The following is a 12,224-nucleotide window of genomic DNA, read 5'->3' on the forward strand; positions in this document are numbered from 1 at the left end:
GGGCCTGATACACTTGAGATTTAAAAAAGTCGAGAAGCAATAACATTTAAATTTTACTGGAGTAGGAAGGAAACTCCGATGATTTTGTCACGCTGAACATAAAATATTGATTTGAGCTCAAAGGTGTTAGCCCATATTACTACTAGGAACATGGATTTGGGCCATTGTTTGTCATTCGACCTTGATTGAACCTAGGCGAATAGGGTTCCCCACCAATCCACCATTATTATTTGGAATCAACCCAAACACTCCAATACGGTCCACCCACAATTTATTCTTATTACTTAACTCCATGATTGCCTTTTGCCCTTATCAATTTCTTAATCAAATTTTATCTGGAAATTTCAATTTTCAAAAATATAATTTTTATATTCAGTTTACGATAATATCTAAAAATTTAAAATTTAAAAAAAATTCAATTTCTCAAAAATCCGAAAAAATCCTTTATACCAAAGGGCCCTGACAGCTTTATGGCACCATATACCCTCTCAGTTTGTTGAATTTGTGTGTGTGTGAGTCAAATCAGTACCAAATGCTGATTAATCAAATGATTTTTAGACGGGTGTGTTTATTGGCATTTCATTTTTAGTGTTCTATCTAATATTTCTCCACACAAAAAATGACCACTGTATCTAACAATATTACCCTAATTGGGAGATATAAGGTTGTGTATTTTCGAAATTTATCTCTAGTCAACAATTATCTGAATGACAAGCAAGGTATTATAAATTTCATCTTTGCAACTCTTTGAAATCACAAATATATTAAAATCTCTTCATTCAATGGATAATGTTTGGCTTATACATGCAATGCACAGTTGCAGTCAAAGTAAAGCAAAAGTATCATCTTGGTTCTTTTTTTTTTTTTTCTTTTTGATAAAGAATCATGTTGTGTTTTAAATCTTACTCTCTTTTCTCTCCTGTGTCACACACAAATACGAGATCCACCTTTCACTATGCACCTCATTGGTCCCATCACCACCGACAACCTTTTGTCATATCCGATAAAAGTGTAAAGTGGATGCTAAAACACTTACAAAAGTTTCGTGCACTTTAATGAAAACGAAGTTACAAGGTGTAGTTAGAAACGGATTTGATGTTCTCGTGTTTAAAGTTATCATGTTATTTTATCACAATTAATTATTAATGATGAAATAAGAGAGAAAAAATGTGTAATTTTTAAATAATTGATTATGATTAAATAATATAATTACTTTTTAACATCAAAGGATTTAAATCCAGCTAGAAACCTCGTGCCCATGATTTGCGTTGAAACCAAACTGCCAAATTCAAACTAATAATTTTCACAAAATATAGTAAATATACATTCTAACATTTAACACTTGCATCATCCCGAGTTCTCTCTTTTATCATTTAGATGTTTCTATTCTTATTCAATTTTTATTTTATAAATACCATTGTCATATGCTCAAGCTCACACTGTAGCTATAGGACTACAGGATAAAAGTATATAAATTTGCCAACAAAGCAGCAATCAACACCTTGAGGTCTGGGAGGTACACTGGGCAGTGCTAGCCCATATTACTACTATACAGAATGTGGATTCCATGGCCCCCACAGAAGAGATTCATTAGCCCAAGGACCTTTGGGCTACTGTGGGTCCCAAATAAGACAACTAAAAGACAAAACTCCCTCCTAGTTATGGACAATATTGTCCTGGGAAAAAAGGTAAATGAGGGGGAACACCGGTCCGGAATAGCCTTTGTGGATTGTAGATAATAATCAGATGAATAATATATAATCAATAAACAAAGAGGATGAAAAGCAAGTTAAAGTGAAAGAAAGTACTTGCCTTTGTTTTGGGGCTTTCTGACCATTTTGCTTTTGAATGAATGATGGAAGTTTATGGTGCCTTCTGAAACTGACATTAGCTATATTGGGCTCAAAGGTGGAATACATTGCATGCATAGGCAGGAGTGGTATCTGCTTCTGAAGTGTAAAAACAGAAAAAGAAACATTTTCTTGCATCACTTTGTGTATTCTGGAGCAATACAACCTAAAAATGAAAATAAATAAAAATGCTAATTTCATACTTTGTTGAGGTTAAAATTCAAAAGCAATTAAAACCTAACACCATGTTTTAAATGGCAACTTTTGGGACTCTTAACTTAAGGCTTTGAAATTGACTAGTAACAGCAGTGTAACTTTTTTTGTTTCATTTTGAACGAAGAAAAGAACTAATCAGAAGATCACAAGTCCATGTGTCCTTAAAAAACATGTCTTTGGGACCTCTTCTCTGCTATGAGTGCCAAATTTAGGGACATTTATCAATATACTTCATTAAATTTGTGCAAATAAAAGAAATTTGAGATGTTGGGAAAGGCATGCTAACATTGTGACATTGGACTTTTCCACTCAAGGAGGGACAAGGTTCTTTGATAAATCTGCAAAAAATCAATTGTATAAAGGGGAAAAAAAACTGTCTTGTTGCCATTCTTGTCTCCTCTTCTCCAGTCACACGGCTCTGTAAAAATTAAAGGAAAAGAAATTTAATCTGATACGATATACAACCAACTCTGTAAAAGTCTTTCGCTGTTTTTGCTTTCATGTTTAATTGGTACATGACAGTGAAATTGACATGTTTGGTAGAGCGAACTAATTTTGATTCCATTATTTTTGTTCTTTTTAACCTTTTTTTTGAAATTAAGTTACAGTTTGGATGTGAATCTTAGGGAGACAACGGAGTTAAAAGATGGATTCGAAAAGGTTGACTGAATAAAAAAAACTCTACTAAAATAAGTAAAAATTTGATTCGATTAATTTAAAATTTAATAGTATTTTTTGGGATATAATAATAATATTAAATCTATGAAAAGTTCGATTACATTATTGAATTGAACTTCAAAACTGGGCATATGAACTTCAGAGAGTCGGCCCAAGCTTGATTCGGTATACAAATGTGTTCTAGCAGACTAACTTTACAAGCTCATTAATTCGGTTTAACCTTTAAAACTCATGTTTAGAACTTTCTAAAAGACACCCATAATAAATTATAAAGTTATGATAATCATAAAAGCTTATCACTACGGTTTTTTCCTTATCTCACATTACTACCCACTGTCGATATGTCTTGTCTCCTTAACAAGATAAGGCTATGTGACAGCTATGATGACTCTCTCTTTTACGCCTCAAAGATATTTTTTCTCTCTAAATACCCTCCTCGTACATGGAAGAGGGATTTTCTTTTCTATTCTCCGAAGGAGTTGTTACTCTGCTACAATGTAGAGTCACCTAAGTCTCTCATACACACTCCCCCCTAATGCATACATGAGAAGCTTCTATAGAGCCTTGATCCATACCATGGTTGCTAGGAACACCTCTAAATTGACATATTTCACCTTCCATGAGACATATGTATGAACTTCCAACTATTCAAAATGTTTATTATATTTATAGAAAACATTTAATATTAAATTGAGAGTTAAAGTACTTTTACTTAAATTATTTTTTCGAAATATAAAAATAAAATTTAATTTTTATATCATACCTCATGGTCGAATTCAAGTTGATAAAATAAATTCAAGCCAAATTCAAACACCAGTGTTCGGGTTCAAGTCAGCATGATTCTATTCTACTCCCTTTATTCCACTCCCCTCAATTAAAATATCAAATATTCATTCTTCTAAATAATACATGCTTTGATACTACTAAACTTGATAATAATATGAAAATCACAACACATTAACAAGTTTTGAGCATGAAAAATAAGCAACAATTTGTACTACCTTTTTTTTTTAATTTTAATGAAGAAAAGGTAAATTGTACTACCAACCAAGTGTTGCCTTTGAATCAAAAATAGACAAAAACAAGTTTTTTTTTTTTTTGATACATAGACAAAAATAAGTTACTATCAAACTTTTCAGTATAATTGATTTACACATAATTTTATGCATGCATAAAATTATACTTTTTTCTTTTGGATATTCGACCCTCTCTTTCCCCTGACTGCTTCCAACACCCTTAGAATTCATCAAAAGCAGAGATTGTAAAGGAGCCAGGAATAATATTGCATATTTTCATTTTCGCTAACCTAACATAAAATAAGGAGAAATATTATTAAGATATTTTTTTAGTACATATTATCTTATTGGATCACGTCTAACGCTTGCTTAATAATTAAAATATGATAATTTTAAGAAAAAAAAGTGAGTGATTTAATAATAAAGAGTATGTTAAAATTTTACCAAAAAAAAAAGAGTATGTTAAAATGAGTATTACAAAAAAAGGTCCTTTGGTAGCCTTTTTTAAGATAAGATGATACTTAAAATATGTTTAATTTACCCTTTTGTGTCTTAATTCTTTTAATTAATGGATGTGCGGTAAAGTTTTCAGGGAATACAACTAGTATTAGGGTTTAATTAATTTAATAAGGATACAATGTGGATGATTAAAATATACCACTAATTACAGTTTAGTTACCTTTCAAAAACAAACTTCACCAATTGACAATTTTATAAGGATACTTGCAAAGGAAAAAAAAAAACTTACAACAATAAAGTTTGATACAGTTGATAAATGACCGAGTTCCTTAATATGCTAACAGGGAGTCGATCTCTGACCGTGTGTGTGGATAAATGCTTTGTTGATAAAGACAAAACCTACTTCGGTGTTTTTTGCGCTTCAAAAAAATTAGCCTTTAACTGTTGACCGGGGGATACCTTGAGGAAATTAAAAAAAAAAATCTTACAATATCTTTTTTCATTTAACCTTTCATGTAGTTTCATATTGGTTAAGGACAAATTAAATAATGTCTATATAAGTGGAGTGATCTATCAACCTAATATCTTAAGATATTGACTTAATATATAATGTCTATATTTATTGTGGTAGGCTAGCTTAGCGCATTAGTATTAATTATTTTCTGTTTTAGATTTCCTATTAACTTATTTAACAAGGAAAAAATGTTTGTCCTTTTAAATGATACAACTTGTGTTATTTCACTCACATTAAAAAATGAGACCCACGTCTTTATTTTTTTTGCCCACTCTCTCCCCATGATCTATCTCTTTTTCTCACTTAAAATGACATAATTTTACATCCTTTAAAATGATACACACTCTCATCATCTAACAATGATGTTAGAGTCGTTGGTTTGACTTAAAACAACAAATGTGATGAGAGTTTTGTTTGAAGAATATGTTGGGATGAGGTCCCTCAAATTCAACGCAGAAGTAGTTAGTAGGTCAGAACGTCAAGTTCGGAGCTCGGCACTTACATATTGGCCAATACGTAAAAACAAATAAATGCAGAGAAAGAGAAAACAGAGAGGAAACATAACAAGTATTTATTGAGGTAATTGAATAGACATTGAGCCTAGGGATGGCAAAAACGGGTTGGCTCGTAACCCGCTAAAAATGAGCCGGGTTGGGTTGGTAAAAATGAGTTGACAGAAAAAAAATGAGTCAACCCGCGAGTCAAACAAGTTAGCTCGCGGGATAAGGTTTTTTTTTTTAATTAAAAAAAGGGAAATTATTTTCTTATGTAATAGGAGATAGTTTTCTCATGTTGCGAGACATCGAAATTCGTGCTATCTTTTTAGTTTTTTCTTCTTTTTTAGTAAGTGGTGGGCCCCGCCACTTATTGTGTCTATGACATGAGAGATGATATCTCATGTGACATGAGAAAAGAGAAGCCCTTAAAAAAATATCATAGAGGCAAAGAGTCAGAGACCTACACCGTCACTTTCTTTCTTTCTTCCTTCTCACTTCTCGCGACTTTTCAAATCTCTCACATTTGAACCAGCAGTCACTCTCAAGTGTAGAAGTTTGTTCGCTTCTCCATGAATTCAGTTCGTTTTTCTATGAACCTCCCATTTGAAGTTTTGAACCTACACTGCAATCTGTTGGGAATGGAACGAGGGAGCCCAAAACCCATTGCAAGGGATACAACCATGGGCTAAAATGACAAACCATAATAAGTGGGCCGACACCACATCTCAACCCAAAACCTTAAGGCTGTAGGTTTATGGGTCTTTTTGCACTTATATAGTCATCACTTGGTCTATGTCTTAGTCGATGTGGTACTTCTTTATAACTCATACTTGAATACTTCCAACATCTTCCCCTCAAGTATGAGACCCAACATTATGCTCCCCCTTAAGGGCAACTTCTGCGGAAGTCTTTTTTCTTTAAGTATTGGAGTCACACTAGCCTTCTGCGGAGGCCTTGAAACATCACCATCTCTAAATACCCGGCCCAGCCAAACCTTTGGCTCTGATACCACTGTTAAGAATGGTATGGGGGAGCCCAAAACCCATTGCAAGGGATACAACCATGGGCTAAAATGACAAACCATAATAAGTGGGCCGACACCACATCTCAACCCAAAACCTTAAGGCTGTAGGTTTATGGGTCTTTTGCAGTTATATGGTCATCACTTGGTCTATGTCTAGCCTATGTGGATCTTATTTCACCACCACTCACTCACACTTGATTATTTCCAACATCCTCCTTTAAGTGTGAGGCCCATTATCATTCTTACTCTAAGGTCAACTTCGACAAGTGCTTCTCCCCAACCATACAAATTGGACAAGCTGGATCATAACTATCAGCTTCTGGTGTCATAGTCTCCAAGCATTCTGCATGATACACATGACCACAGACAAGTACAACAACAACTGAGAGGTTACTGCTGCCAATAAATTTCTGGTTGCCCCATGCAGATCTCTCATTCAAGAGCCTGGAGCAAGCCCCACAAGATTGTAAATCCATGGAGGGAGAATACGAGAACCTGCTACTAGTTCCACTTATCTTGAGACGACCTGAACCTAAATACTCACTGTCAAAAGACCACCGTTCCTTTTGAGAAGAGGCCACCAGCTCAGAAAAGGTGCGCATAGACCAGCCATCAGATGACCCACACTGGGATCCAGTTGCCATGTCATTGCTGCATGTAGAGAGTACAAATGATGGCCTTCCCTCAGAAATTGAGTTGTCAGGTGATTTCAGACCCAGGATTTGACTATCAGAAATTTGTCTCAACAGTGGGTGTCCTGGAGATCGATGAGCCCATCTTGATGCCATTGGATTAGGAAGATTGTGATAATTATGATTAGGAATGGGATCTGTTGTAGGGGTTGAGTAAACTAAAGGTATTGAAAATAAAAGATTTGGTATTGAAGATTCTGCAATTTCTGGTGATTCTACAAGATTCTTCACCATTGTAGAACAATTACTTGACATGGATAGATCTGAAGATGGAGTCATCTGATTTACAACCAACTGATCATGAACAGGGGATTTCTGAGACATAGGTGTTACAGAAATCTCCAGGGTGCTCCCACCATCAGACAAATTACCTCTTTCAGAACTCAAAGACCCTTTTAACTCCATGCTAACATTTCTGCTGACTCTGTGAGATGTGTTGAAGGAAGGATTCTCGATTTCACCAGTAACACGACCCCAACTATCCCATCGAAAGCTCCAAGATGGTGAACACGCAACATTTCTATGTAAACTTTCACCTCCAGTTCTGTTGGGAAGAGTGTGATCCTTTGCAGCAACACAACAAGCTGATCCCATGATAACAGGAACGTTACAGTAGATAACTCAAAAACCACCTCAAATTTCCAACGAGAATATGTACTCCTACCTCCTTCTCTTCAATTCAAAACAGAGAGTTTCAGAGAAAAAGGGGAAATCATTTCGAAGTCGTCATTTTCGGCTTCGGCTTCGGCTTCGGCTTCATAGTGGTCATGCACAGTGTACGGTGCTTTTTGTAACGCCGTCTCTGTTTAAGGCTTCGGACTTTAGCTTCGACTGTCATCACGGAGTTATATCACAGACAGTGGGAAAGGGAACGCTGAATAACATGTTTTCTTCCCCGCTTTATTTTTTTTGTCTCTGTTGGGAATGGAACGAGGGAGCCCAAAACCCATTGCAAGGGATACAACCATGGGCTAAAATGACAAACCATAATAAGTGGGCCGACACCACATCTCAACCCAAAACCTTAAGGCTGTAGGTTTATGGGTCTTTTTGCACTTATATAGTCATCACTTGGTCTATGTCTTAGTCGATGTGGTACTTCTTTATAACTCATACTTGAATACTTCCAACACAATCACTCGCGGCTTTCCAAATCTCTCACTTTCTTGCTTGATGGGTTCTTATTCCTTCAGGTCTCTATTTGTTGTCCATGATTCACTTTTGATATTGGCTTGCATCAAAGAGAACTATGACAAGGTTAAGTGTTGGCAAGGAGAGATTATACAAGTTCCAGAGAAATGGGCTTCATTTGATGTTGTGTTCCATTATTTCCTACCTGCTTTGCACTTCAAACTTGACCAAATTCTGGGGTCTTTGGCTAAAAAAATTGGTAAAAAAAAATTAATAAATGAAGGAAATTTCTTAGTTATCCACTAGGAGGTTGGTACTCAGTAATAAATGATATATGTATTCTAAAAAATGAGCTGAAATTGGTTTTCAAAATGAGTCAACTCGCGAACTATTTTTTGAGCCAAATCGTGAGTCATTTTTCCGAGTCAACCCGCGAGCCATGTTTTCGAGTCAACCCGCAAGCCAACCCTAACCCGGCTCGGGTCGGGTTGGGTTGGGTTTTCTGGCTTATTTTTTTTTCGAGCTAACCCTAATCTGACTCGTTTTTTTCAGGCTGAAAGCAGGTTGGGCCGGGTCGAGTCGGGTTGACCCGTTTTACCAACCCTAATTGAGCCATCCACCTATAAATTTGGTGCATGATCAACCACCAACATTAAAGACAAGAACACACCCCAACAGAATACTTATAAAGAATTAAAACTAAAATAGAGGTGATGGAATAATGTATTAAAATAATCAGGTAAAAAGCAATTGGATATAGTTGCTTGTTCAATTTGAAGTGTTTTTTTTCCAACGGAGGCCAGCCCATTATTTTAACCATGTCTACACCATCCATAAGCAAAGCAGTGGGAGTGAGCTTGCTTCTCTGGCGCCTATAGCCTTTTATCTCTCTAGCGTATGGTTATGTTCTGTAGGTTACCTCGTTAGCAAAACTTAAAACCCGCATGAGAATACCAAGGTTCGATTACAAGGCTAGATGAAAATGTTAAAAATGAATCTATATTTTTAGAGGATTTATTCATTCTCATATCATAGGAGATAAATTTATCTCTTACACACTCATAGAAATATATGAGATTCATATTTTCTCTTTCTTTCTCTTTTCCTAGAGATAAATTTTACATATATGTTTGTTATCTACAACATAACAAACATTAAACCCATCTTTGGATGTGAAAAGGCCTCAAACTGTTATGCAATTATTATCCCAACTAGAGCTGCAGACTGAAAGGTTAGAAGTAGAAACAATTGTCCAGACCCATCATGAACGGAATTACAGGCGTGCATTGGCAAACACGGGTCCAATGACATAAAAATAATACTCGTTTGTACACACACATTAAGAATTTAAGAATAAAGAAAATCTTAGGGACAAAAGGACATAAATGCTGCGCATGTGTGGTTTTAGGGAGTATAATATTGGTGGCAACCTTGCTTCATCGTATGGGAAGAATTTCATAAACATTCTATTTTTATATTCCATTAACCATCATACTCCCCTCACGTGTGTCTCACTTCCTTTCGAGGTTCACACCTGTCTCTAATCCATCTCTTTCCTTAACATTCTCACCTTTCTTACGGTAACTCTCTCAATTATTTTTTGAAGCCCCACATTTTTTTTATGAAAATTTATACTCTCTTGTTGTATCATGAAATTCATGTTTCATGTTACAGTCATATAAAAAGATGTGTTTTTCTTCTTCTTTTTTAAAAAAGAATTAGTGAATCTCATTTTATTTGTCTCATAACATAAGATAATTTAACTTCTACTACATAAGAAAAATAAAATCCCTTTATATATATGTATTAGATTATATAAAGAAGAATAAACCAGAATTACTTCATATTTTATGGATTTCCAACCTTCTGAATCAACCCAATATGTGGAAAATAATAGTTAATCTCAAAAGCAAACCGGTTCCACCCCGAAAATTAATCAAGATATTTTTTGTCGCATCTGTCCCAACAATAGTCAATAGGCCAATAATGCTGATGAAGCAAAGCAGACACTCCATATTTGATATTTCTGTTCAGTCCTTGGACCGTTATAGCATCCGTGTGAATAATCTAGATATATATCATTTTAGTTTAGAGAAAAAGGACCCCAAGTGTTTAGCAAGATGTATTTTTTTAATACCCATTTAATTATTTTTTTGAGACGAGTAATATAACATTTTTATAAATTTTAATTCTTTGAATTGATTATGAGATTAAATCTGAATCGGACCTTATTTATGGTCAAAAATTTTCAACAAAGAACAATTAACGGAGATTAATGGATTTTGTCATAGTCATGCTTCTTTCTCTTTCAATCATTTGGCACTTTAAGAAGGGGAACTCATATGTATATGTTTTTTTTGTTTTTTTTGTTTTTTTTGCGTGTCTTAAATGATATGTGCTTATAGTTTATATTTATTGCATGGACAAGATCACATTTTGTATTATAATTTTTTTCTTTAGTTCCTTTTTTCCATATGGATATCAATGTGGCATTATTATTGAGTAAAGTTGTACCATGACATTTCCAACTAAATATAATGTCTTTAACTTACTAGTTACCTTTTAGCATACCAAACATTAAACAATGATCACTTGTCACTATGAGGAGTAAATGAGTAGCTGGAAGTGCTTTGCCTGGAAGAGTAATGTCTTCATAAGCCTTTCACGTGATGGGGAAAAATGTTTAAAAGTTCATAGGTTATCTAGGTTTATTTGTTTATATGCAAATTCAAAGTTTTGGTGGGTCATCTATAACTGTACACACAACACAATGGCCACCACTATATCCTTGAAAATGGTGGAGAATCATAGGCTGTAACGCAGCAGTGCAAAATGTGCAATATTGGGATGTGTTGTGTCTGTGGAATAGATTAGGGCTCCACCACACGCACTTCCCCCCTTCTTTTTGGTTTGCTTTGGAAACTCCCACCTCCACCACTATCAAGCATCATCAATCTCAACTCGAACATGCCATTTTCTTGTCCACAACCATGAGCACAAGTGAAACACACACATTATTTTAATTCATGGAGACAAAAACAAATCCCAAAGCCCAAAAAAAACCAGTCCTGCCCATCATCCAACATATCTTTATCCTTAATCCACTACACATCTTTTATGTGATGAAAATAGGTAAATTGCAAAACATATGTGTAGCGCCCATGCCTCTGAGAAAAACAAATCCCACTAAAATGACAATTCTATGTCAAAAGAAATAATTTATTTGTCTATGTGAAAATAAATAATATTTTTTGGAATTTTTCGATATATCCCCCGATTATTCGACTAATCCGATTTAAGTACTATTAGACTCATTATAGGAACTGTTCTCCCACACTATTTTCGTGATTCGAAATTTTACCTATTTTTATGTCTGTAAAGAAGTTTTATGCAAAAAAATATGTTTGATAATAAATTTTTTCTTTATTCTTAGAAATAAAAGTATATTTGATGATATAATAAAAATAATTTTTTATTTTTGAAATATTATAGATTTATCATTCAATGGGCATAAAATGATCAAATAACATAAGATTATAACTAGAATTTCATATTTAATAAATAAATATTATCCAAAATAAATATAAAATTTATCTCATGAAAATATCAAGATATATATAAAAATACAACCCATTTTTATAATATCATATTATTATTATAAATAAAAAATAAGAAAAATATGTCCACATATATTACATGAGACAACTCATTTTTTATTATATCAAATCATTTTTGCATGAGATATGCCAGATATGTTTGAGAATGAATATAAAATAATGCGAACATAAAATTATGTGAATAAGAAATTTAAAATAAAAAATAATATTATATTATACCAAAAATATAATAAAGCTTTAACATATTTGAAATATCTCATAATAATTTGTATGGTTATAAATTCAAAATTTGAGGTAAGTGATTGTTTCTCTCTTAATGATTTAGTGCATTAAATGTGGCATGGAACTTTGAGAGAATGTAATTAAAGAAGAGTAATTTAAGTGTTGGGATTAGTGGCATAGCCGGTTTATAAAGAATTGAGGTCTCGCATGAAATATATATATATATATATATATATATATATATATATATAAGGATTTACATTTTTGCAGTTGCTGTATGTGTAATAATTAAATACTTGCCATATATA

At 33.8% G+C, this 12,224-nt stretch overlaps 1 protein-coding gene across 1 annotated transcript; it reads right to left on the reverse strand.

The window, feature by feature from the left end:
- Nucleotides 1-6,496: 6,496 nt before the first annotated feature.
- LOC133316263 (uncharacterized) lies at nt 6,497-7,619 on the reverse strand. Its single transcript, XM_061517993.1, has one exon. It carries the CDS (start codon nt 7,538-7,540, stop codon nt 6,497-6,499), a length of 1,044 nt encoding a protein of 347 aa, XP_061373977.1. The 5' UTR covers nt 7,541-7,619.
- Nucleotides 7,620-12,224: the final 4,605 nt, after the last annotated feature.

The sequence above is a fragment of the Gastrolobium bilobum genome, unplaced genomic scaffold, assembly GCF_033153095.1.
Source record: "Gastrolobium bilobum isolate Gb01-03AN ecotype WA unplaced genomic scaffold, APGP_CSIRO_Gbil_v1 utg7242, whole genome shotgun sequence".
In the NCBI taxonomy this organism is placed as follows: domain Eukaryota; kingdom Viridiplantae; phylum Streptophyta; class Magnoliopsida; order Fabales; family Fabaceae; genus Gastrolobium; species Gastrolobium bilobum.

Bases quoted from the DNA above. Each gene is read 5' to 3' on its own strand.
- LOC133316263 (XM_061517993.1), bottom strand. From the start codon at position 7,540: ATGGGATCAGCTTGTTGTGTTGCTGCAAAGGATCACACTCTTCCCAAC.